Below are 24,176 nucleotides of genomic sequence, written 5' to 3'. Positions count from 1 at the left end.
TTTCAGATGTACTCTGGGATTGGTTTTGGTCTAGTTTCAACTAAGGGTGAGCAGCGGATATGTCATAAAGCTTTGCCAGTAAGAAATCATTCCAGATGCAACATTAAATTCCAAATTAAATTACCAAAGTTTCCCAGAAATTAGCCCCGTGGATTAACAAGTGATTGGTATCGGGAGCTAACTGAGCTGCCTGTTTTTTTAACCTGGCTTTAGAAATGCCAGATTCTTCAACTCCTATAATGCAACTCAGCATTTTATTAAACAAATAATTGTCTTTTTAACTCCAAAACACTAGTTTGAAGTGCAGGTTTTTATGCATTATTGTGTTAGACTTGACTTTCTTCAGATGACAGAACTATTTGTACGGTATCATTACCTCCTCCGATTCCTAAACTGACCTTGATGTGCAAAATCTGAGGAATGGTATATATATTTGGTACCATAAAGAAGTCAAGCTGTGTGTGTGTGTGTGCGTGTGTGCGTGTGTGCGCGTGTGCGCGTGTGTGCAATCAGTTTTATTCTTGCAATCTGAATTAAATGTAAGAATATAAAAGCATTAAACCACTTCAGTATCTAGTAATTATACATACTTTAATGCCAGTATAATAGGCTTATTTTCCAATCAAGTGAAACATTTAAGACATTTAAAAATCCAGTCCAAGATTCACAGAAATAAAAAAGGCAGTACACTTATATTGGGGCTAAAATAATGAGTGATATGCACATAGGTCAACATTTTACCCCCATTCAAAAGCAATCAGTGCTTGGCTCTGGATGTACTCCAGAGAAAGACAGCACAGAAGATTCCCTCTGGCCATAATGTAGAGTAAAAATATAAACAAACATGGGGGGTGGGGGAAATGTGAGGTTGATCATCAATACAGGAAGGTATCTGCACTTTCAACTGCCTTGGTTGGATTTATAGGTCCCTAAGAGGTCCAATGTTCCAGTATGACTTCATGTACACAAACACAACATGGATCCGACATGATACAGTTCAGTTTTTAAAAAAACAAACAAAAAAAAACATCATAAATGATCATCCACTACAGTACATTGTTTCTCCAGTCAAGGCAAAGCACAGAGCTGCTGTCAGTGGCAGCAGTTGAGGTATGTGAACTTCAGTCTGTCCCCAGTCGTCTCAACAACTACATGAAGGAGGCCGACCGCTGAGGTTTCCCTGCCTAGGATCATGGCATACTACATCCCACCTTTTCATTCATTATGAAGGATAATTCAGCTTTTCGTATTTGTCATATGAAAGTGTGACTCATATAATTCTTGGTTTTGAGATCAGTCTTTTTCTCTCACATGTATGGTTTCATAATAGCAAATTTATTAATTGTTAGGCATCAAAAGATATATATATAAATTTGGCTACAAATACACGTTTCTCCAGTTGTATTGTGTTAAGTTATTGTATTCAAACTGAATTAGCATCAAAGTGCTTTAATAATAAAAACCTAGCAACTCCAAATTTAGTGATAATAAATTTCATCCTTAAAGATTTGAGGAAAAAGCTCATAAACCAGCAAGTTCAATTGATATTTTTGTTTTTTGACAAATACAAAGCAACTAGGCTGAAAGCAGAGGTCATTTCATTTTGGGAAACATATGTGAACGTGCTCGGAGCAGGTTAATTTAGCTTAGCACAAATACCAACTCAGTGTAATGAACTGTAGCATAGTGTATACTGTAAAAATATAGGTAAACAGTAGTATTTGGAAGAGATAGATGAATAGCTATGTTGGACAAACACCGGGGGACACTTGTTGCCTTTCTGAAGGTGTTTCCAAAACCTCTTCTTTTCCAAAACATCTTAGTGAGGACTTATTTAATAATAGATTCTTTTAAGATTAGTTTCCACATGGCCTGTGTGCCATTTTCATTTTGGTATGGATACGTAGTGAATCTTGGAAAACAGATTAGATATTTTCTTATCGTGCAGCGAGACAATATTTTTGATATCTATGTGGTTAATTAAAAAAAGTGAGGATTGTGCCAATCGTCATCATTAAATCATTAAATATCTTTAAGGTCACCCCTGTAACCCCACTATGCCCTGTAATGTTACATTAGAACTGTAGCCGTCCTCAGGATAGCAGGCAATTAGCTTAGCTTAGTTGGGCTGTCCTGGTTATGTGAAAATGTAATGAAATTTTATTAGCAGCACTTCTAACGCTCATTAAACAGATATTCACCAGTTTACCAACAATGTGACATATTTTAAGAACCTCACATATATTTGTACAGTATTTTTTTCTCTTTTGCTTAGCTAAGCTATCCGGTTGCTAGCTGAATACTTATGTTCAGACTAGCCTCATATATCCATGTTCCCGTCGAGTTAGCTGGTTAACTCCACCAAATCCAAATCAGAGATTTCCCAAAATGCTGATCAACTAATTTCAGACAGGGATGCTCTATCAATCATTTTAAGATGTATGGTTTTCACAGTACATGAGATCAATTTTTAAAACAAAGAGCTTTTAGACACTAGGCAAAAACACCAAACACCAAACCAGACAAATACTAAGCTTGAATTAACCTTTCAGCTCTTACAGTTCAACGGAATCCTTTACAGTGAAATGTAGGATAAAACGCAAGAAGAAAGATTCATATTTATCCCAAATAAATGTGACAATCTTTGTTTGCATGATATGAGTGGCACAGTCTTCTTTGAACAACGCATAATGTGTTGCATGTCAATCCCTCTTTATGAGATATTTCATTTCTTCATTACCAACACTGCGGGGTGCACTGGCTCAGAAACGCACCAGCATTGACTCTCAGATTGGTATATTTTAAATTAAATTTGGATTGGGATCTGTCAAATGTGTTGTCACTTTTCTCAACGCTTATTGTCCTTGCAGTAAATTGGATTTGGTAATAGGATGTTCCCTTTTCTAGGCCTGAGCCCTTTGCTGAGACACAAGTGGTACATTCAGGATCACAAATGTTTGGTGTGGAGTAGAACTTTCTGCTAAATTTCATATGATCACATAGATTAGACTCTTTTCTTGCTTTGTTTCATGCTTACATGATGCAAAGCTCAAGTGGAAAAGTGTTAATTATGCCATTCTACCAATTTGTTATCCTATATGTAGCCTTAACAAACCTTTATGGTAACCATTTGATTATTAGTGCCTTCGGGGGATTTGTCTCTCATATACAAGGGTTTCTTGGCTGTGTGAAATACTGAACAATAAACAAGAGATCAATCAGTAGTTACATTGATTGGAAGAAAATATAAAGCTAACAATAATAAAACCGCTATGTTTTCCCACAGTTGTGTAATTTGTTGGTAACTTTTAGTTCCATATGTCGGCCTACTGCAACATAGTGATCCTCTCAGTTGAGGTTGAACTGTAATACTGCAGTCATATGCAAAATCTATTTTTAATCTCATGAGTTAATTGTTTAAAAGTACTGATAACAATATTCATCTTCATAAAACATTTTTTTAAGAATGTCATCTATGCAATGTCACCATTAGTACAAAAGCTACTGATTTCATGTTAACTGTTAACAGTGCCGCTCTAAACTATAAATGTAGTTTACGAACAACAAGGGGCATCATCTCCAAACCGCACAACTTCTGATTATCTGAAGCTGTAAAAATGGCTGACAAAGGCCATTAGCATGGAGCCCAAAAAGAAAATAATGTCATTTGGTAGTAGGTCAGACAGATGTAACATAGAAATAGGCACTCCTTGTCCGAGTATAATTCTATTTTTCTCCACCGTAAGCCAATTGTGTCAAGTGGTTACAAAAAATGGTTATGATAAAATACTTACAAACTGAAAACAACAGTCCACGTACTTTCAAAATGTGTTCAGACCAACTGTAAAATATTTAATATTTAACATGTCTATAGCGAGCCCAACAAACTGAGGTAAACTCACTGGCTGTCTGCAGCTAAGTAATGAGTGTATACAGACACAGAGCTGGCAGAAAAAAGGTCACCCTGGATGTGTGAGACAAACATGCTCTTTGTGAAAACTTGTGTAAAACCTTCAAAAAGGGCTTTTGATTGTAAGATATATTTGGAGTCACAAGTGACGAGCCACTTCAGGGCTGATTTGTTGAAAATGCTGTGTGACTCTAGTGCGACAAGTGGCAATTTAATAAACAAACAACTGCATGGAGGAGGTAGAGGGCCTGGGAGGAGGTAAGGAGTTTGTGGAGGAACAGCGCATATGAGGTAGGCTTTTGCTGTAAACAAAAAAAAAAAGGAAAATAAAGTTTGCAGTAAAAGAAATAAGTAACTCATTAAATTTGGGAAGGAAGACCAGGAAGTCTGTGGCAACACTAGGGAACTTCTGACAACACCTCAGTATAATAGAGACCTAAAGTTGATCATACAAGCTCATCAAAAAATATACAAACGAAAAGAAATGCACAACTATGTATAACTCAAGAGGTAGTTGCTAATATCAGTACATGAATTGGTTACACATGTCTCTTCACCATTGCTTTACAGAGTTTGTTGAGTCAGTCAGTGGATGATTCCCAAAAGAATAAAATACACTTTTTTTTGGTTAATTCCCTGAGAACAGTTCATCATCCTGAGAGGAATTGTGTGTAAAAATGTAAAAATACGTCATACAAAAAGATGTTTCCATAGAGATCTGAGCATGGGCTGTGCTCCTTCTGTGGTTTGGTCATTCACTTTTTTTTTTCCTGTCATGCTGCATTGTTGAGATTTGATTTTGAACTCACGCACACATTCAAAAAGCTGTACATTAAAACAAACAAACAAACAAAAATAAACAAAAAAAAAAACGCTCTGTTGCGCTTTCAGCAATAAGTCCTTCTTATTCTGAAAGAGCAAGGATAGCAAGCACTTCAGCAAGTCTTAACTTTAAATGCCTTCGAAAAAATAAAGCCAAACTCTTTGGTATAGAAATATACCCAAAAAAGTTGGTTGTCTACTTAGAGCTTTTAAAAACACACAGGCTAGTTTGATATAATCATACAAAGTTATTTGATTTGTCAGAACATTAAGATACAACTCCAAAGCGACCCAACTTGAATTTTGTGAGGAGTCGACTTCAGATAAGCTCTTTTCACATTCAGTATCGTCAGAGAAGAGTTGTTAGGTCACAAATAAGTGCCACTAAAGCCATGCTTGTGATTCAAGTTATACCAAAAGCAGCACTCTTTATCTCTCTCTCTATCTCTCTCTCTCTCTCCCTTTTCAGTGAGACTGAAACAGCAGCAGCAGTGATGTCATCTCATCCCATAGAGGAGTGAGCATTACCTAGCTGGTGCTGGCTAACAAATGGTAGGCACAGATGGAAGAGGAACAGGTGGTTCGATCTTACTGTAACACAGCTGGGAGAGCAAACAGCTTGACATTCATTTCCAAAAAGGAAGAATTAGTGAGGTATTAAGTAGGTAAAACAGCTATAATGATACTGTAATGGTCTGAGACTACACGTTTATTAACATGGTGAGTCTTTGTGCTGTGTCAGTGGTGATTGGAATTAGTATTTGAACTAATGGATAAGAGAAGGCATGGAGTAAATTATCTCAAAAAGTCCGTTTTGATTTGCAGTGAATGAAAACGGTTAAATAGAGAGAGAGTTTTCACACATCAGGAAAGTATCCCATGCAATATACAGGGCTGTGCACCTATGTCAGTGCTAAATCCTTATATATGCATTAAAGTTAATAGAATTTCAATTATATCTCGTGACTTTACATATATATTAATGACTTATACTATGATTTATAAACTGTAATGCTATTTTCAAACTAATTATGCAACAACCAAAACGGAAGTCTAATGATCGATTCATTACTTTGATTCTAAGCTATGATCTAGATGGATAATATGGTGTCTTATATAAGATGTGTCTATCTATGATAAAGGGAATCAGAAGGGGTTCATAGTGTTGACTCACACCTCAAGAAGAGGTGCTCCAGTCAGACAGTTTTGCTTTTCTTTCGGAGCATGCACAACACACACAATACAAGCACACATTTCCTCTCGGTCTTGCACACGCTCGCACTTTGACAATCAGTTGGTCTAGTCTATTTCATGTAAGAGGTATGTATTGAGTGTACTCTAGCAGCTCGCTCACCGGGTTTTTTTTTTTTTTTTAATATTCCCTCTGGAATCCATAAAGTTTCCCTAAAGATCTTTAGAAGCCAGGCTAAAAGTCCTATGGGTCTGGATTATCGCTTTAGAGGGTCTCGAGCTTTTAAAAGTCTTCTTCTAATCCTTCTTAAGATGAGCTACCGCGTGTGCTAAAAGGATGCATCATGATTTCTCGGAATGATTAGGCCTACAGGATATAAATTTGTGGCTTTAAATCGGCAACACATGTAGAGCAAAAAGCATTCAAAATTGCCAACACTTAGGTCCAAGGGGAACAAAATGGAAAAAAAAAAAAACAACTATCATCAAGCCTAGACTCATACCACGTTGTTTCACTCGAGCTGCACAGATTGAAACAAGAAAAACAGTCTTTCCCTGCAGTCACCATTCCAGCGGTGGTTGCCATAGCTGCACCAGATGACTGCAAGTCAGTCGCACACATTGACGCACGTCCGTACCCCGTTGATCGTTGCCATAGCTGCGCTGGTTAGAAAAATAAAAATAAAAAAACAAATAAAATTAAAGTAAAGAAATAAAGACCTCCCATTTTTTTCACAGCTGTGAGGTAGATGAGGGGGGCTTCAGGTAACCTTGATTGAGGGGAGACATGAGGGTCAGAGGTTAACTCTATGGACTATTTTCAGGATTTCCTCCACCTTTGGGTCCGGGAGCCGCGGTGTGTGTGGGGCTCCTCGGGGGAAGAGGAGGGGCCCTCCAGGGGAGACAAGCCGGAGCGCTCCTCCTCCTCCGGAAGGCAGAGGTAGGGCCCGGTCCCTGGGCTGGAGGCCGAGGTAGACGCATGTTGGTCCTGAGAGCCTGAGGCGGGCGACAGTGCCTTGTGGGGACACTGAGCCACCATGTGCGTGATGCTCTGGCAGTAGTGGCATTTCTTTGGCTGGGGGGGCAGGCCACACTCCTTGGCATGGTGATCCAGACCTCCACAGTTATAACAGCTGCAGAGGAGACAAAAACGAAAAAGAGAGGACTCAGGATGACTAAGATAAGACGGAAAAAAAAAAAAATTAGAAGCCCACAGCATATTATTCCCTTGTTGTTGTCCAGTGAAACGAAAGACAGAGATTTTCTAGTTCAATATTAGAAAACAGTTTGTGGGTGAAAATCAGGATTCTTCACCCACATTTTGTATCCTCACTGCAGAGTTGAAATAGCTGCTCTGACTAAAACTGACCACTAGATGGGAGTATGACATTCAGTATTGGATCAGTCTGTACTTGAGTGGCACTCCGTGACATGCCAAACTATACTGTGTTATTGAATGTGACAGGAAGCACAAAACTGCTGAAAGAGCAACAATGAGAAAAGGCAAAGGCAAAGGTGTCCAAGATTTCAGTCTTTTATGCTGCCGTCAGTTGTTTTGGCACAATGTGAAATAATTTCTTTTGTTTGCTTTCCAATTTGTCACATGCTCCTAAACAAATCATTCACTGATTTTTTTTCTTTGTATGTTACTGTTGTTCTCGTGTCCAAGCCTTAATCCCCCATAGGCAACAAAGCCTAAAGCAGCTGATGCATTGACTTTTTTAATTGGAATTTCCCCCATGCCAGCATTACACATCGCTGTGTTTCGTGTTCGTTTTAATTGAAATATATTGCCATGTAATGTTGTTTTCATGTAGAAGCTAAACGTAGCAGAAGCAGAATTTTCAAGAATCGTTATCGGCCAATTAACTAAATATGAATTGACACAGTAAACCGGGCTGCAAATTGCTACCACTAAATAAGAAAAGAAAATCATGGCAGGATTTTCTACAGAAATATGCTCCTCCCTTCTGTGCTTCAGAGCAGTTGCTATTCCATTTACATCCCATAAAACAACAACCTGGGGGGTCTGAATTGAACAAATGAATTTAATGAGGCTATTTGTCTTGCTTCTTATAAACCACAAACATATTTTAGGTGTATTTTTGCTGTGTTTTTGGAGAGAAAAAATAAAGAATGTAATTAAAAATTATGAAATGCTGGTAACAGGGTTATTTTAAATTTTTAAAAAAATCTGTGAAATTTATTAAGAAAGACTTATGATCAGTTTTTGAGGGATTGTTAGCAAGTGTTCTCAATCTGAATTCACCAGTTAGGATTACATTTATGGTGCTTTTTTTTTTTTTTTTTTTTTACAAATCCTTAAATACACTACAACATTTATATACTGATTCAAATTTTAAATCCTGTTGTCACAATAAGAAACAATTAATTTAGATTAAAATTAAGATTTGTAAGTTTTTTAATGTTTTCATATTAAGATTAGCAAGCTTTAAATGATTCCAAAATTAAGAGTTTATTCAAAAATTGTAAATGACATTCTACATTCTTACATAAAGTAAAATCATGCATAAGGAAAACATCACTGATCATTTCATTTGATTCAAAGACTGCAAATGATATACATTTCAGCACATTCAGAAAACAATTCAAGGTCAGAAATGCAATACGAAATTTCTAAGCAACAAGATTTTTGCAGCAAAGAACCATCAGCTCGTACGTCAGCACGCTTCTGTTCTCCAGTATTAAAACAGTAATCATATCTATAGCTTTGTTTCCTGAACATTTTAAAAATTAAGAATTGTAATTTGTAAAATAAATATATACATATATATTCTGAAAATGTTTATAAAATATACACATTAATAAATCCCATGAATAATTGATGAACTGCTGTATAATATGGATTTGAAAACAACCCTAATGAAGACAAGACAGCTGAAAAAAATTTGGGAATAGCATCTACTGTTTGATTGAAGAGTTGTTTGACATGTTTAATTAATAAATAAACACATATCACTTTTAGCATTGCTTTAAAAAAAATAGATTAGAGGCAATTTTATTAAGAATTAGTATTTTTGGACAACAAAATGGTCACACACGAGTGCTTGATCAATCAAGAAAATTCAGTAACATTCAGTGAGCATAGCTACGTCTCTGCTCATTAATGTTTTCCAAAATGTCCTGCTCTCATTTTTAATCTCTTCTGATATTATTTCCAGAACCACTTAGTTGTTTATGCAATTGCCAAACTGAACTATGAGACAGAGTGGTGATCTGAGGAGCATCAGGGTAAAGAATGGACTAGATGTGTCCAAAACAGACTAACCAGCAGGGGTCAGAGCAGCACAACTGCCACAGCAGCTGCTCACAGTGAGCGTGCTCACAAAGACTGATGACATCACAGACATCTACCTGCCATCTCTGAATCCAATACCGCCTTGCCACCACCTTAGTAGAAGCTAGACACTTGACCTAACACTGGATCAATTATCCCAAATAAACTGAATTATTCAGCTGTGTAAAACAATCAGGGTGCTCTCTCTAGCAGATACTGTTTCTTCCTTTGCTTTTCACACTTCAAAAAACTGGATAACACAGCATTGCTCCACTGAAGCAGCTGTGATGCGACAACACAAAGAGAGGCAGAGCTGGACTTAATGTAAATGCAGCCTTGAGATCATGTGATCCCTTCCTACAGATACGGCATTTACTCGGCTTTACCTGACAGGGTTTGCTGCACGTCAGATGCAGACGTTCTCTTTCTTTAAGAAGACAGGGAACACAGCCTCCTTTGCTTATACCACCAGCCGTTTTCGAGGAGCTCCATACGGCTCTCTCTGACAGATTTTAGCAAAGCACCCTTCAGGATTTCACTGAGGACAAAACAATTGATTGAGCTACTGCCGCATTGAGATGCATATAAGTCCAATCTACCCCTGTGCTAATACCGTCTCTAATGTAAAAGCTGGCAAATTGATTTAAAATAGCGGCAATGGCAGGCAAAGTGCCCTATTCAATTCCTTATTATGGCGCACAATAACCATAGCAACAGCCATGTACTCGGGCAGATTGAATAGATTTAATCTATAATCTTAGCCCACTCAGAAATAGCTCACTGCGGTGAGATGTACATATGTGGTGTGTTCCTTTTACTATAGTGCAGTCCTGCGCTTTGAATCCAGGTCACAATGCTTACATACATTCAGGTTTTGTTAAATGAAACCTGGGCTGTGATGTTAATACATTCATAAGCATTATTACGTTCATAGGGAATAAGATCACGCAAATACTTTTTCATTTTCATGTTTCAAAATGGTCTAACACTCACCGGTCTCCTTTTGGTTTGCGTTTCTGGAGTGGGACCTTCCCTTTGGGTCTCCTCTCACTGCCTGCACAGGGTCCCCCACCAGGTCCGGTCACCCGCAGGGACTCCAGGCCCTTAGAGGACTTCTTGTAGGTGAACTCCACCTGCTCACCCTCCTTTAAGCTGCGGAAACCCTCCATCACCAGTTTGCTCTGTTGGGAGAAAAAAAGCAATTATCCATTTGAAAGTAGCAGATGCTTATAGCTTAATACAATACACAAGGGTCTATATTTAAGTCAGGTAATGCCCAGTGTGTTGGAAGATAAAAGTATGATCTAAGTTAGTGCTCGTCGGTAATAAGAACAATTGCTCTAATTTTGATATCAAAGCATAAAGTTACACTTGTTCCCCTGGGGCTCATAGATTATAACATAAAGGCATATATAACAATAATCCCGTAAGGGTTCATGTGTATGATTTGTAAGATTTTCTACGAGCACAATTCAGTGTAACGTAGCCGTAGGAAAATTTATATCGCAGTCATTTAAATTATCTTAGACAACCAGGTCCTTGAATAGTGTGGAATAATTTGGCAGCCCATTAAAGGCAATTCACACTTCTCACATATGTCATTTTTAAAGGCTCTGAATATGGTGCTATCTGGATGCGTTTTACCATAGCTGGTCCTACCGGGTATTTTTTAACATTAAATGACAAAAGAAAATTACACCTTTAATAGTCTTCATTTTGCAAATGTAAGGTAAAGAGAGCAGATTCCTTGAGTAGAAAGACTAATTTTTCAATTAAAAAAAAGACTCCTTCATTTTACTTTCCATCCGCACAGCACAAACCTCAGCATTAATTCTGTGCAAGTCCGAGCCTATCAGGGTGAATTTAACACATAAATATTGAACACTTTCCAGAAATATTACCAGATCTGTGAACAAACAACCAGCTCTCCAAACGACACTTCCCATATCCAAATAACTGTGACAGAAGAGCCAACACTTATTAACACCGGGAAGTTTACTACGGGGGCCTTGTGCGCGCTGCTGCATGCGGCGAACACAACATCTAGCAGCACATAATGAAGACATCATTTCAAACACGGTGGATTGACTGTACTGTATGTGGTTTCCACCAACTGCCATGACAGTTTGCGCACAGAGGGACTTATCTCACACACAGTGTCCTTGGTATACTCGCTTTATCTACTCTTGCAGAGACACCACTTCCTATTCCCTCTGCAGGGCAAAAAAAAAGAAAAGAAAGAAAGACAGGAGTGCTACACCCATGCAATCATTTTCTCCAAACACATCCACCATCCATCTTATCTACATGATCAGAATTATTGATTTAGTTACTACATAACCACTGGACAATGATTTATGTCTTGTTGATCACACAGAACGTACAGCACTGTATCTATGACCTTCATGAATCGCGGCGAGCCCTGCGGATCTCGGCATAGGTAAACACACACCCACACGGGCATGCAGTGCGCAGAGCAAACCTACTACCTACTATACATCAAGACCTATAAATAACACACACGGTATCTGTAAAAGCAGTGCCTGCTGTAGAGACAGATGTGTAGGAGACAGAGGAAGGGAAAGGAACAAATGATCTGAGGGAATCAAATGTGAAACTATAGAGGAAGGGGAGAAAATGTGTACGGCAGCATTATTTTTTTCTCTGCATGACTGCAGTTTACAGGAAGTCAAAGGTGCTCTATAGGTGGTTTGTAGATATAAATGAATTTGTAAGAGAGTAAAAAAAAAAAAAAAGTGCACAACAGTGAGAAAAAGGGAAAGTGTCTGAGCAATCTATCTATACAGTTACCAGTGTGCAAAAGAAGAGGATTTAGTTAAAAATGTGGATTAAATCAGAACAGAAAGACACACTTAATATTAGTTTCTCTTTTACTGTATGCTTTTAGGAAATAAGAATGTTAAGAATAAACTTAGAAATGACTTAAACTAATTTAGCTTTTTTAAAAAGGAGAATTTATGAATTTAAAGTAAACATGTATAATCAAAATAATCATCTTTGTATTCGAGGTGCACCTTTTAAAATTCTGTTATCGGATAGCCTGATTGACAAAATCAAAACACTGATCGGCATTTCTTTCGCACACACTCCTATTACTAAATTATTCAAATTTTTCTTCAAATTCTTTTCAAATTAATTCTAACAACATTAAATATATCACAGTTTTCAATAAATTGTGTAACAGATCAAGAATTTCCAAAGGCACAAAAAGCTTTTCATTGTAGAAACAAATTAGCTCTCAATCTTATGTTAAATAAATCAGTTATTTTAAATCAGTTTTTCATGCAGTTCCAGTTTTAAAACATTTAATGTAGACCACATATATGAGTTACTTAGTTTTATTTGTTTGTTTATTACCTACTATGAGTTTAAAAATTATTCTTACATGACAAGTTTAATGTATTAATTTCTTTTTTATAAAGCTACTTTTAATATTAAACAAAACAGGTTAATACAGATTATTTCAATAGGTACTATTGAAACCAATGTTTCTGTACTAAAAATGTTAATGAAAGGCCATAAAATTTATACAGAGTTCATCAGCGGACATACAACAATTCTGAAAACACTAAAACAGTCAGTGACATGTAGTTGTCTAATTTTTCTCTATTTTAAAATGCTGTCAATATTTTGAATAATTTTTATTCATATTTTTAGAACATGACTCAACAAACTCCAAACTCTCACAAGCAAATCTCAACTAAAATAGCTATGAGCTGCTTCAAAATCAAAACGCACTCCACATTTCAGACAGGATTAAAGTAATTACAAGAAACTAAATCTGCTTCAAATGTTTAAACTTTACATAAACATAAGATTTAAAAAAAGAAACAGATTTTCAGTTTAATCCTCTCAAAAATAAGAAAACCCATACACACGACAACAGTTCCTTAATAAGAACTTCTATGGATCTATTCTTTTCTCCACATTTTTATATTACCACAATTTCTAAGAAAGAGAAATCAACAAAGTTAAGTACTCAGTAAAAATGATTTACTACAAATTCATTCATTAATTTGTTTATCATCTCCCTTTTCTGTTTCTCTGCCTGCAGTTACTGAGGTTTACAGCCAAGGCCACTTTGCCTGGAGTCGACTGCTGATGGAGAACTCATCCATTGTGGGCATTGAGATATTGGATTTGGCTTTGAGGAATGGTCGCGGAACAGGGAATGGAAATGAGTGAGAGGAAAGATTCTGCACCAGAGATGCAAGAGAGGGAATAAAACGGTAGGAACAGGTGAGGTGAGTCAAAAACCGAGCTCGTAGCTTCATGCAACCGATAATGATTCATCTCAAGTGACCGTGCTGCGAAACCAACAAATTCTATAATCCAATAATCATTAGCTTATTTGTGTATCGATCAAAAACAGCTAGGACATGTGTACACCGAACCTGGTGTAATAAACCACCAACAAAGAAACCCGAAGCACTCCAAACCCTGGTTTTTCAAATTAAAGCGCTAATCAATTTTGTAATTACAAACATTAGCGAATTCAAATGTCTGAAAGGCATTCGTCCAGCAGAAATCAGAAGCAAGCAAACCAAAAGTTGTGCCCATCCCCCATGAAACACAATGTATTCTGAATAATGATGAATAACCATCGACTGGTCTATACACTGTGGCACACGAGCCCTTCCTCTTCCTCTCCTGTCTTCAGTGCCGCTTGTCTCTCCAGGTCAAAGTTGAGTGGTTTGTCTCAGCACTCTATCCCCTCTCCAACCCCCTTTAGTTCCCACAATGCATCAGTGAGGAAACCGCACAACCCTTTTTTGTTCTGCAGAAATGCAGGAAAACACACACACACACACACAAATCACCTCCATATAGGAAGTGGTATCATACTCGTGTTCATATCTCAGATGAGTCCTGAAGCATGGGCTTGCAACAGCTCCACAATTACATAATAAAATGAAGCATGTGGATTTACATATGTGTGCCTCTGAGCTGGTATGTGGATGTGTCGGTGCGTGTGAAAAAAAAAATCACAAAATCAGAACCTGTAACCCGAGTCCCCTCCTCTCGAGTGACCTGGCGGGTGTCCTGACCCGTTTCAGTTTACGCAAAGAGGTCAGGAAAGGGCACGGCTGGGGAGAGGGAAAGAGAGAATGCCAAGGAGAACGTGAAAGAGAGAGAGAGGGGGACAGAAAATGGGGGAGTGGCCTAGCACAGGGAGGTGGATAAGGGAGAGAATCTGGAGGAAAAAGGAGGGGGGGGGGCGTTCATAGAAATGCCTCCAGCGCATTCTGTTCAGCTCCAATGGAGGAGCAACTCCTGATCAGTGGCTGGACTTTGGGGGATTCTAGGAACAAAACCCCCATTTGATCAGGAACCCCACAGGTCAGGAGCAGAAATCCTGGGGTCAGTGGTATAACCATCCCAGCACCACCCCCTGCCTGACTGGAAGGCCACACCAGCGCTTCAACTCCACCAGCAGCTACTGTCATCCTAAAAAACCTGAAGAAACCGATCCCGCAAAATGGATACCAACACACGCTGAAAGGGCCCGATTATGCTTACGCGCTTCCTTATACGTAATAAATATCTTTCTACATGTGTGCGACTGTGTGTGTGTAGGAAGGAGCCAGCGATCAATACAGACTCTGACATCCTGGATAGAAATAGCCCTCCTTTTCATCAGCCGGCCCTCGTCATCACCAGGCCCAGCAATCAATACAGGAAGCTGTAATGTGAGGGGATGGGGAAGCAAAGAGAGACAGGGAGAGGAGACCCACCGTCCTCCACTAGCCTCTCTCCGCGGCGACCACCGGCTACAGAATGGCTAATTATGGGATGCTTTCAATCAGAGGTGGCCCACGCAGAGCTGCGCACCCGCTTGTGCAGAGAGGAAAGGGAGTGTGCAGAGGTGAGTGCGAGGGAGAACGGTAGTCACCATGTGGTGTGGTGCCATTAAGTAGCTTTTTATACACAGGAAATGCTAAGTGGACAAAGCTGGGCCAGATCAGCTCAGATGGACATAACCCAACAGGACGTATATAAACCAGAGAAGAAAGGGAAGAGGAAAGGAGCGAGAAAGCCGGGCAAAAGAGAGGGGGGAAAAACACACACAAACATGCAAGTGAAAACCACCAACAGAGTCGCTCTCATGACGCTGACACCCCAGCCCTCTTCAACACGTTGTCATTAGTGGCCCTGACCCCTGAACCTTGCCCAACCCCCATCAAACACTTAAAAGCCTTCATGTTTCCCCTGCCTCAAATTAACAACATCCAACACCCCTGATTATGACTGGGGCAAATATTTGATGTGGGGGAGGAAGCACTAGATCATCTTGCTACGTTTATCAGCATGAGAGGGGAAATGAACCTCAGTGAGGTGACTGGTGATAAAACACACAGCTAATAACTGCACCCATTCAAAACAGAAACAGCACCACAAAGCATTTCTTTTTTCTTCTTTTTCTTTTTTTTGGAACAACAATGGTTAGTGCTGTTCCAGACATTCAATGTTAACTATTTAAAAAAGTGACATTGCACCCCCAAAGAATTTATGGCATGTAAAGAATACAAAACTGTCTCAGAAATAATTTTCTAAAAAGGTTAAAGTTTTTAGAGATGCATCACATTTTCAGTACAATACACTTTCGACAGAATGTATTGTACTAAAAAAGATATTTTCAAACATCAAGGCTAACTTGCACATTATTATTCTTTCACGTGGTTTGAATTAAATTATTTAATTAATTGATTTTGTTGCAGTTTAATGTTTTTGTAGAGGAACAAAACCAGCAGCTATAATTTGTTCTCTGTGTGTTTTGGCACTGAACTCAAACCAGCAAATAAAACAGCATGTGATTTATGTCAAACATGGCACCAGTGTGATGGTGGTTGATTATGACATTGATAAAAAGAGATAAACCAGAGTTAAATGTGGTCTAAAGGAAATGGAGCGATTGAAGGTATTTGCCACAATAGATTGAATCTTGAAACATCGCCTTCTCATTTGAGGCTTTGCAGTTACAATGGTTTAATTTGAGGTATGTTATGAATTTAGATTTCTCTCTTCCTTTTTAAAATTGAATTTGACCACAGATCATCTTAATTTCAAGTTTCAAATACACTTTAGACATTGTTTAAGACAAATAATTATATCCAAAAGTAAATTTTCAAGCATTTTAATGCATATTTTGCCATGTCCTAAACAGGTGTCTATTCTTCAAGATTTTTTGTTTGATCGTTTACAGATAAAACCATTTATTGATCAGTTGATTGGTCTAGTTTAAGCATTTTTTTTCTTGAAATTTTTAGAGAAGATTTCTGCTCTGAAAGGTGAAGATTTGATGCTCCTGTTTGTCACACATGACAGAAAATTGATTATCTGTGAATTTTAAACTTCTGTACAGATTTAAAGAAAAAAGTATTTACAGATGTGTTTATGCACTGTGGGCACTTTCTGTGTTTTTAACTATTTTTATGACATTTTAAAGACAAACCTATTAACAAAGAAAACGGTTTCCTGATTAATCAGTAATGAAATTATGACATTAATCAATCACACATTGCAGTACTGTAAAAAAATTTCGGCAGTGTGTGTGATCATATTTAGTCAGATGACAAACAAAACAGCCAAGAGAGTTAAGTATTAAAGTAAGGAAAAATCTGTTCTCAGTGGTTTATAGTTTGTTTGGATTTGTTTTAATTAAATAAAAGAAATGTCAGATTTGCAAACACACTCTACAAATCAGCTTTTTCCCCACACAACCAGCTGAACTACTCTCTTTGTGCTCCAAGTGAATTGCGGTCTTGTGTGTAACCCTGCTCTGCTTTCTCCTCTGCCACCTTTCCAATTACCAATCATCTCCGCTGTATATGGCTAGCTCCTCAAAAGGAAGTCACATGACTAGTCTTTCTCCTTCTTTTGCTTTTTTTTCTGATGTACAGAGGAGCAAAGGGTGGGTTGGTTGGTTGGTTGGTTGGTTGGTCTTGGTGTGGGTGTGGGGTGTAGTGTGGCTGCAGGAGACACAAAGCCTGATACTGGCTATCTGGAGGCAGAGATGGGTGGGGCCTGCATGCCAAACAGTGACACGGACCAGAGGTTAATCTCACTAGGGGCCCACTTTAACCTCACTACACAAAACACGCACTCTCTCGAGCGTGCACACACGCACACTCAAAACCTAAAACATCTTACAGCGGTTCACATGCTGGCATCAACAAACTGCTGGTTAAGAGCAGAAAGTAAGAACCACACACACACACACACACACACTCACACTCACAGGGGCTTCATAAATTGAACACACACTCTGGTGGTTTCAGGAGAATAGCAGCAGCAAACTGTTCAACATTTCAAACTGATTACCGACAAAGGGCAAGCAGCCCCCCACCCCAGCACCACGCACCCCTTCACCCCACCCAACCCTCCTGCCTTTTTGTCTTTAAAGAAATTCCTCTTTTTAAAGAATGCCCGAGGAGAGAACACCCCCCATGTCCCAGCAGGAACTCACACACACACACACACACACACACACACACTCTCTCTCACACACACACACAAACACACACATAGTGGGAAAAAACACTCCAGTCCAGGTAGAGAAGAGGTTGACAAACAAGAGATAATGAAATAGAAGCAGAGCAGTATCAGCCCAAAGTGAAGATGCTTAATTACGCTCTCGCACTCGTACCGTCCAACGGGAAGTGATCAGATAGGAGCCCTGATGAAGAGGCCTCCCAGGAAGAGAACTCGTGGTCGGGCGGGGACCCTCACACACACACACACACACTCCCCTCTTTTACCTCCCCGCTCCTCCGCTCACTCTTCTTTTTCCAACCTCTCACTCATGTTTTCCTCCTCGACTACCACTACCACCCCCCTCCCTAGCACCAGCACCACCACCACCCCTCACCCACACTTATTTTTCCCACATCCCTCCTCTGTCCCTCTGTAGGGAAACTCCTCCTCTCTCTTCCCCCTTCCTCCTGTCCTCATGCTCCCTCTTCCCCTCCCCATCGTTCTTACCTCAGTCTTTTATTTCATGCACATAGGGTCAGAGCTGTGCAGCAATAAATCTGCAATCTTTCCCTCTTTTTTTCACACTCAATGAGAGCTAACCTTTTACCATAAATGCAAAAAATATTGCATGACCTCTGTGTCAAGCCAGACCCTCTCTTTCAACAGCTTGTATAGTAACAGCCTGTTCCTTTGGTGTGTCTGCTTGTTAGCATACCACTGAAATGAAATGTTCACAGTAATATTCCTAATTCCAGGCTTTTCACAAAATGTACATTTCAGAGGATGTAGCAACATGAATCATAACCTTCCAGATTTTAAACTACCCAAATCTGCATGTTTCTCTTACACCTGGATGTAGCATCAGTACATCTAAAGAGCTTCGGGCTGCTAGCAGAGAGACTGACAGGGAGGGGAGGAAAATGAGTGACTGATTTAATGAGACTGTATGGATGAATGCAGATTCTTGCAAATGAATGGGGTGTTTTGCATTCAATATGACACTCTGCTTATGAATGCATATAGTCTTCTCCTTTGTGCCGGATGACAGTTGGATTATTGTAAACATATAGCTGGAAACACTGAGAGGGAAATATGCAACTGTGAGCACATGCTTCATTATGTGCTCGTTAATTTGCCTATAAGGCAAGTGAAGGACAATTTGCACATTTGAGGTATGGTAAAATGCACCAATAGCTGGTGTAGAGAAAAATGTTACGGAGCAGATCTGACAGCTACCACTTGCAACCATTTTTATCTCTACACCTCTATTATCAGCATTCTGAGCCTTTCCAGCATCACAGATCTATAAAACCTTCCTGCAGCATGCGACAATATAAACCTAGAGCCCATACTGTCCTGTAGGTTACAAACTGCTGGGAGAGACAGCGTTTATTTGACTTCTGCTCAGCTCTTAGGGCTGTTTCCCACACCAGACTCTCCTGGCCTGAACCACTTCCAGACCATCCCTGGCCAGCAGGAAAGACAGGAGAATGGAGTTTATGGACAGATGCGGTGCAGTCAATCAATGAATCACAATGTGAAAGTATCAATCAGAACTGCTAACATAGTGCTGCAGAGGTGCACTTTCGTGAGCCTGTTTTAGATATTCACAGCAGCGCTTGCACATCAACAACTGTACCCGCATGCATTTATAAAGGCGAACAAAAAATCAAATATGTGTTATTTCATTCATGCCGTGACTATAGAGTTATGTGGAGCAAAGGTCAATACATTGCTTAAACATTATTCACGCAAAATATGAATCTTTTATCCCTAAGTTTACTGCAGAATTTAAATTAGGCATTTTAGCTCCCATAGATAGTTTTTTTTCCCCCCCACCAGCAGTACAACTGAGTTAACTACTAAAAACATGCCTTCATCATTGTGTAGCTTAATGGATAATGAACACCTTTCTAACACAGTGAGAACAATTTAAGATATATTTTTTAATTTTTTTTTTTTTTTTTAAAAAGGTGAATGCAACTTAACTCTGCAAAATGTCCTAAATGCAATTTGTCCTACTGGTGTAGATCACAGGAATGGAACACATTGAAAAACATTTTTTTCCCTTCACAAAACCATAACAAAATGTGATCCCACTTTCTGTTATCAAACTGATAGGCAGCATAAATTCACTGCATTTTATTTATATAGCATCAGTTAACAAAATACGTCCTCTAATAGCACTAAACACAAAAGTTAAATTAAATTTTGAACAGAGAACCCAACAATCAAAAAGCTTCAAGTTCCAAATCTCCAAGTGTTCAAGTTGCACAAAGGATACAAACAAACACCTGTGTGAAACCATATTCAGCATTTCTCAATAATTTATCTGAATCAATGAATCCTCCTTTTCTCATTCAAAACCACATCCCTGCCAACATGTGACCCCTACTACAGCTACTCCCCCTCATCACCAGCACCAGTTGTGCACAACATCCACAATAAGGACACCTCTAGCAGAGCTGGTGTCAAACGAAATGACGAAACAAAAAAAAACGCATCTCCTCATAGAGTATCTTAAAGTGACTTTATAGGACCGTAAAAAAACGAGAGAGGGGCGATTTAACAGGAGGGACGAGGAAGCTGAGAAAAAGGGAGGACTCCCCAACTCTTTGTTTGGGGTAGAATGAGTCGAAAACAAGGCCTCTGAAATGAACTCCGTGCACAGTAAATCAACAGTAGCCCCACATGCGCTCGAAAACAGGCCCTGGCTTCATGTCACCAGTGAGCAGAAAGGATGTGTTTCGATGTGACGAAACACATCAAACAAACTTGCAAGATCGTGACCCCGTGTGTTTGAGAGGTTTTCCCCTTGCTTTTCGGACATGCTAGCTGTCTGGCTGGATCTCAAAGCAAGCCCTGCTGTCCATTACGGGGCCAAGTGTGAAACTAACCGTGTCACAGCCACACGACGTTTCTTCCCTTTACAGTGCGCAGAGGGAAGCGAGGGAGGGGAAACCTGGATGCATGTGGCTCAGGGAGGAAACTTAAACGTGTTTTGTTTTTCTTTTCTTTTTCTTTCAAGCCCCTTGGACAGCGAGTGATCCACAGTAACACGTTGGCCGATGCAAAACATCCGGATCACGCAGTGGAGTGAAATAAAACTCATCTTTCCCCCCCACCCACTCACCATCAGGCACCAAAAAGAACACAAACAAGCCATCACAAAGCAGATGTTTGCTCCTCTGTGTGTTGTTGTTGTTGTTTTAATTACTATTTGTTTTTTTAGGGAAGACAGGGCATCTACTTACTTGGTGGACGAAAACATCCAGAGGCGGGTCGACGGGGCTCCCTTCGCTGTTGGTCATTGAGATAAATCCAAAGCCCATCCGGACGTTGAACCACTTGCAGAAGCCCGATCCCGACAGGATCTGAGGTCGAGTCCGGTCCTCCTGCTGCTCAGTGGACTTGGCGGGGTCTTCTCCGCCACCTTTACCCGGCCCTCCTGGAGGAAAAAAGAACAAGAACAAGCGTGGGACACAAGAAGGAAGAAGTGTTTTGTTAAGCTTCTCTTATGGCTCAGCCAGACAGCAGCAACGCCGGTTTATATAAGTTTAATGGGATCTGTTGCGTAAAAATGAACTTCTCTCCAAGAAGCGTGGGGGGAATCCCCTCCACTTGCACAGGCTTATGTGAAGTTCAGGGCCGGTAGAAATTTCCTACACTACCATTCTCGACATCATGCTTTAGCTGTGACCCCCCTTACTCCTATCAAGACATTTCTTCTTCTTCTTCTTCTTCTTCTCCCTCTCTATCCCCCCCCCCCCCTTTTCCTAAATAAAATAAAAGTTGTTCCATGACAAATGATTCGTGCACAGGCATGCTCAGTCGCCGGGACTTGTGGAGGATTTTTTTCTTGCATCTGCTGCTTGTGGAGTTGCAAAGAAAAAAGAAAAAGGGGGCAGGTGTACACATGGTTCCCCTCTCTCTCTCTCTCTCCCCAGCTTCCTTTTTTTGCTTTAAAAACCGGTGCCCACAGAAACACACACATTCGCTCCACAACAATGCAGTGAAACATGGTTTTTCAGAATTGCTCGGCAGGGGCGGTTCATTTTTTTTTTTTGGAACAATAATCACGTTGCACCTTGCCTCTCCTCCTTCCCCCTTTTTTCTCGCGCGAACATATATTTGTATGAAAAAAACACAAGAAGAAGGAGGAGAGGAAGAGAGAATTAAACTAAAGAGGAGAAAATGAGTGGAGGGGGGGCAGAAAAAAAACACATAATTGCAGAATAACCTTCGGCCATGTTTCCCCGCGGACCCTCTGCGCCCAAGTTGCAATAGAGAAGCTTCCTCTGCGAAAACGGGCTGCGGTAGTCACCATTAATCCGACATCCTCGATCCCATCGGTCACCAATTGAGCTCGCATGGTACGGCGTGCTTTCTGCCTTTTGATATTTTTGTCATGTCTTTCTCTCTTCCCTTCAATCCCTTCCTCACTCTCACCACCTCTGTACTGCTCTCTCCCCTCTCTCTCCCTCTCTCTCTCCCTCGCGCGCGCTCTCTCTCTCTCTCTCCCTCGCGCTCTCCTTCGCTCTCATTCGCTCGCGAGCTGGCTGTGCCCGTTCCCGTAGTGAGAACACGTGACTTTGTCAATTACATGTTTTCTTGCTACTAATTTCTGCGATTCCAAAAGAAGAAGAAGAAGAAGAATGAGGAGAAGGAAAGGGGCTAGAATCGCTCTCGCAACCCTCCACCAGCAGCTTTTAGTTGTAGGAATATAAAAGCATAACCTGCATTCAGTGTTAGGTCGACTCCAGTCAAACATGTGCTGCGAGTGTTTTGTTGTGAGGTGCTGTATGATAAGAGGGCTGCTGTGGTGTGGCTACATAAGGGCTATTATGCACCGAGATTAGATTAGATGATTGGATGGGATTAAATTACATTTTTAATGAACCCTGTGGGATAATTGGGTGGCCATGGCAACAGGGGAAAACACAACAAAACAAAAGGAGGAGGGGGAAAATGAATTAAGCAATTGGAAACAAAAGCAAAGACCTAAAGGCACAGCATTGGTCGACCACCAGATCAGATTTTTTTTTTTGAAAATTGCAGCATTATAATGTGGAAATGCAGCTGTGTGTGTGTTATGCAGATTCATAGAACTATTCTAAGAGGAAGACATATACATGCTGAACGACATGTGAGTTAGCTGGTTGAATTTTTTAGTTAGTTTTCAGCCCACAAAGTCATAATAACACATCAAATATTCTGCTGCAGTAGTCAAACTTCTGACATAAAATGTTACATAGGAAACAAAGAGCCTCCGTGACCAAAATCAGCCTTTAAAAATAGAAAACAGAAATTGTTTTAAAATTATTTTTCAGCCACACGTTACATAAATAAAACTCTCATTTCCCTTGCATAACCTTTGCCCCTTTTTTTTAAATGCATGTGTGTTTTATTGTTTTATTTTGTGTACAGCTAAATGAGTCAGATTCCTTGCATGTGTTCACACATTTGGCCAGTGAAGCTGATTTACATTCTAAATGATTGTAAAGTTAAAGTTAACTACGTTACATACAAAGTAAACACAAATACCAGTTTTTCTGCTATTGTTCTCTGTCCAGCCTCACATCTAACTTCAGACCTTTAAAGACATTCTAAAGGATAAGCTTTTCAATGTCATTGTACACTGTATAACGACAATAAAGCACATTCTTCTTCTTCTAAAGTTTGATTTAAATCTTATTTGACTGCAAAAAAAAAATCTTTTTAAAGTAACAGTAACCAGACATGCTAAGAAACCTAAATCCCCCTGACCTGAAGCTAAAACTATGACGTAAAAAAACAAATGTGAATGATCATTTTGTGTTCCCTGCTTGGACATGTCTCTGAGCTCATGTTCTAACTTCCAACCAGTTTCCTCCAAGCATCCTCGTGGGCACCAGAGGAGAGCTGAACTCACAGCTTTGGAAAAGCAAACCTGAAAACTGTCAGTCAGGATCCTCACTTGTCATGAGGCTATCAGGCTTTTGAGCACTTTGTCTGGAAGTTTTTTGTTTTTTTTTAGAAAGTCTGACAAAAATGTACACATTGTCTATTAGTAGCTGAAGCTGAAATGTTTTCCTTCTGCAGCAACTGAGAACTTGTGAGAAAGATTTCTTTTTTAGTTTTAGCAAAAGTTTATATGATTGTTAAAAAAAAATTCAATATAATTTCTTAGACTATTCAGTCTTTCTTAGAGTGAACTTTTCTATTTAAATATGTCAACTTTTGCCAGTTTGATTCTTTTTGCTTTGATTATAAAAATGTATGTCTGTCAAAAAAATAGAGAAAAAAATCAAAAATTGATTCCACTAAAGGGAAAGTTGGCTAAAACTCCACCTTTAGTCCTACTGCTTTGTCAGGTTATATAGTTTCCAGCTGCGGTTACTCAGGGCCTCGGGGCGGATCGATAACAACAAGCCTGAAAAATAGTACGTTCTTTGAGAAACTTCCCATCTTATCTCCCAT

The 24,176-nt window shown here is 39.5% G+C and overlaps 1 protein-coding gene across 1 annotated transcript; it reads right to left on the bottom strand.

Moving 5' to 3' along the window:
• Positions 1 to 565: 565 nt before the first annotated feature.
• lin28b (lin-28 homolog B (C. elegans)) lies at positions 566 to 24,176 on the bottom strand. The gene is made up of 4 exons (XM_051937025.1): positions 24,144 to 24,176; positions 20,972 to 21,226; positions 10,215 to 10,402; positions 566 to 7,056 (listed from the first exon to the last, which is right to left on the bottom strand). The coding sequence occupies exons 1-4, from the start codon at positions 24,174 to 24,176 to the stop codon at positions 6,744 to 6,746; spliced, it is 789 nt and encodes a 262-aa protein (XP_051792985.1). The 3' UTR covers positions 566 to 6,743.

Source organism: Acanthochromis polyacanthus, chromosome 16 (assembly GCF_021347895.1).
Source record: "Acanthochromis polyacanthus isolate Apoly-LR-REF ecotype Palm Island chromosome 16, KAUST_Apoly_ChrSc, whole genome shotgun sequence".
Taxonomy (NCBI): Eukaryota; Metazoa; Chordata; class Actinopteri; family Pomacentridae; genus Acanthochromis; species Acanthochromis polyacanthus.
The sequence above is the reverse complement of the archived record's forward strand: the minus strand, read 5'-3'. Positions and strand labels throughout refer to the sequence as shown.

What these genes read in the sequence shown, in the direction of transcription:
- lin28b (XM_051937025.1), bottom strand. Translation starts at nt 24,176, where the DNA reads ATGGGAGATAAGATGGGAAGTTTCTCAAAGAAC. An exon ending in TGGGAAGTTTCTCAAAGAAC is followed by an intron (nt 21,227 to 24,143) that starts GTACTATTTTTC and finishes CCATAAGAGAAG; the next exon opens with CTTAACAAAACACTTCTTCC. An exon ending in CGCAAACCAAAAGGAGACCG is followed by an intron (nt 7,057 to 10,214) that starts GTGAGTGTTAGA and finishes TCTCCTCTGCAG; the next exon opens with CTGTTATAACTGTGGAGGTC.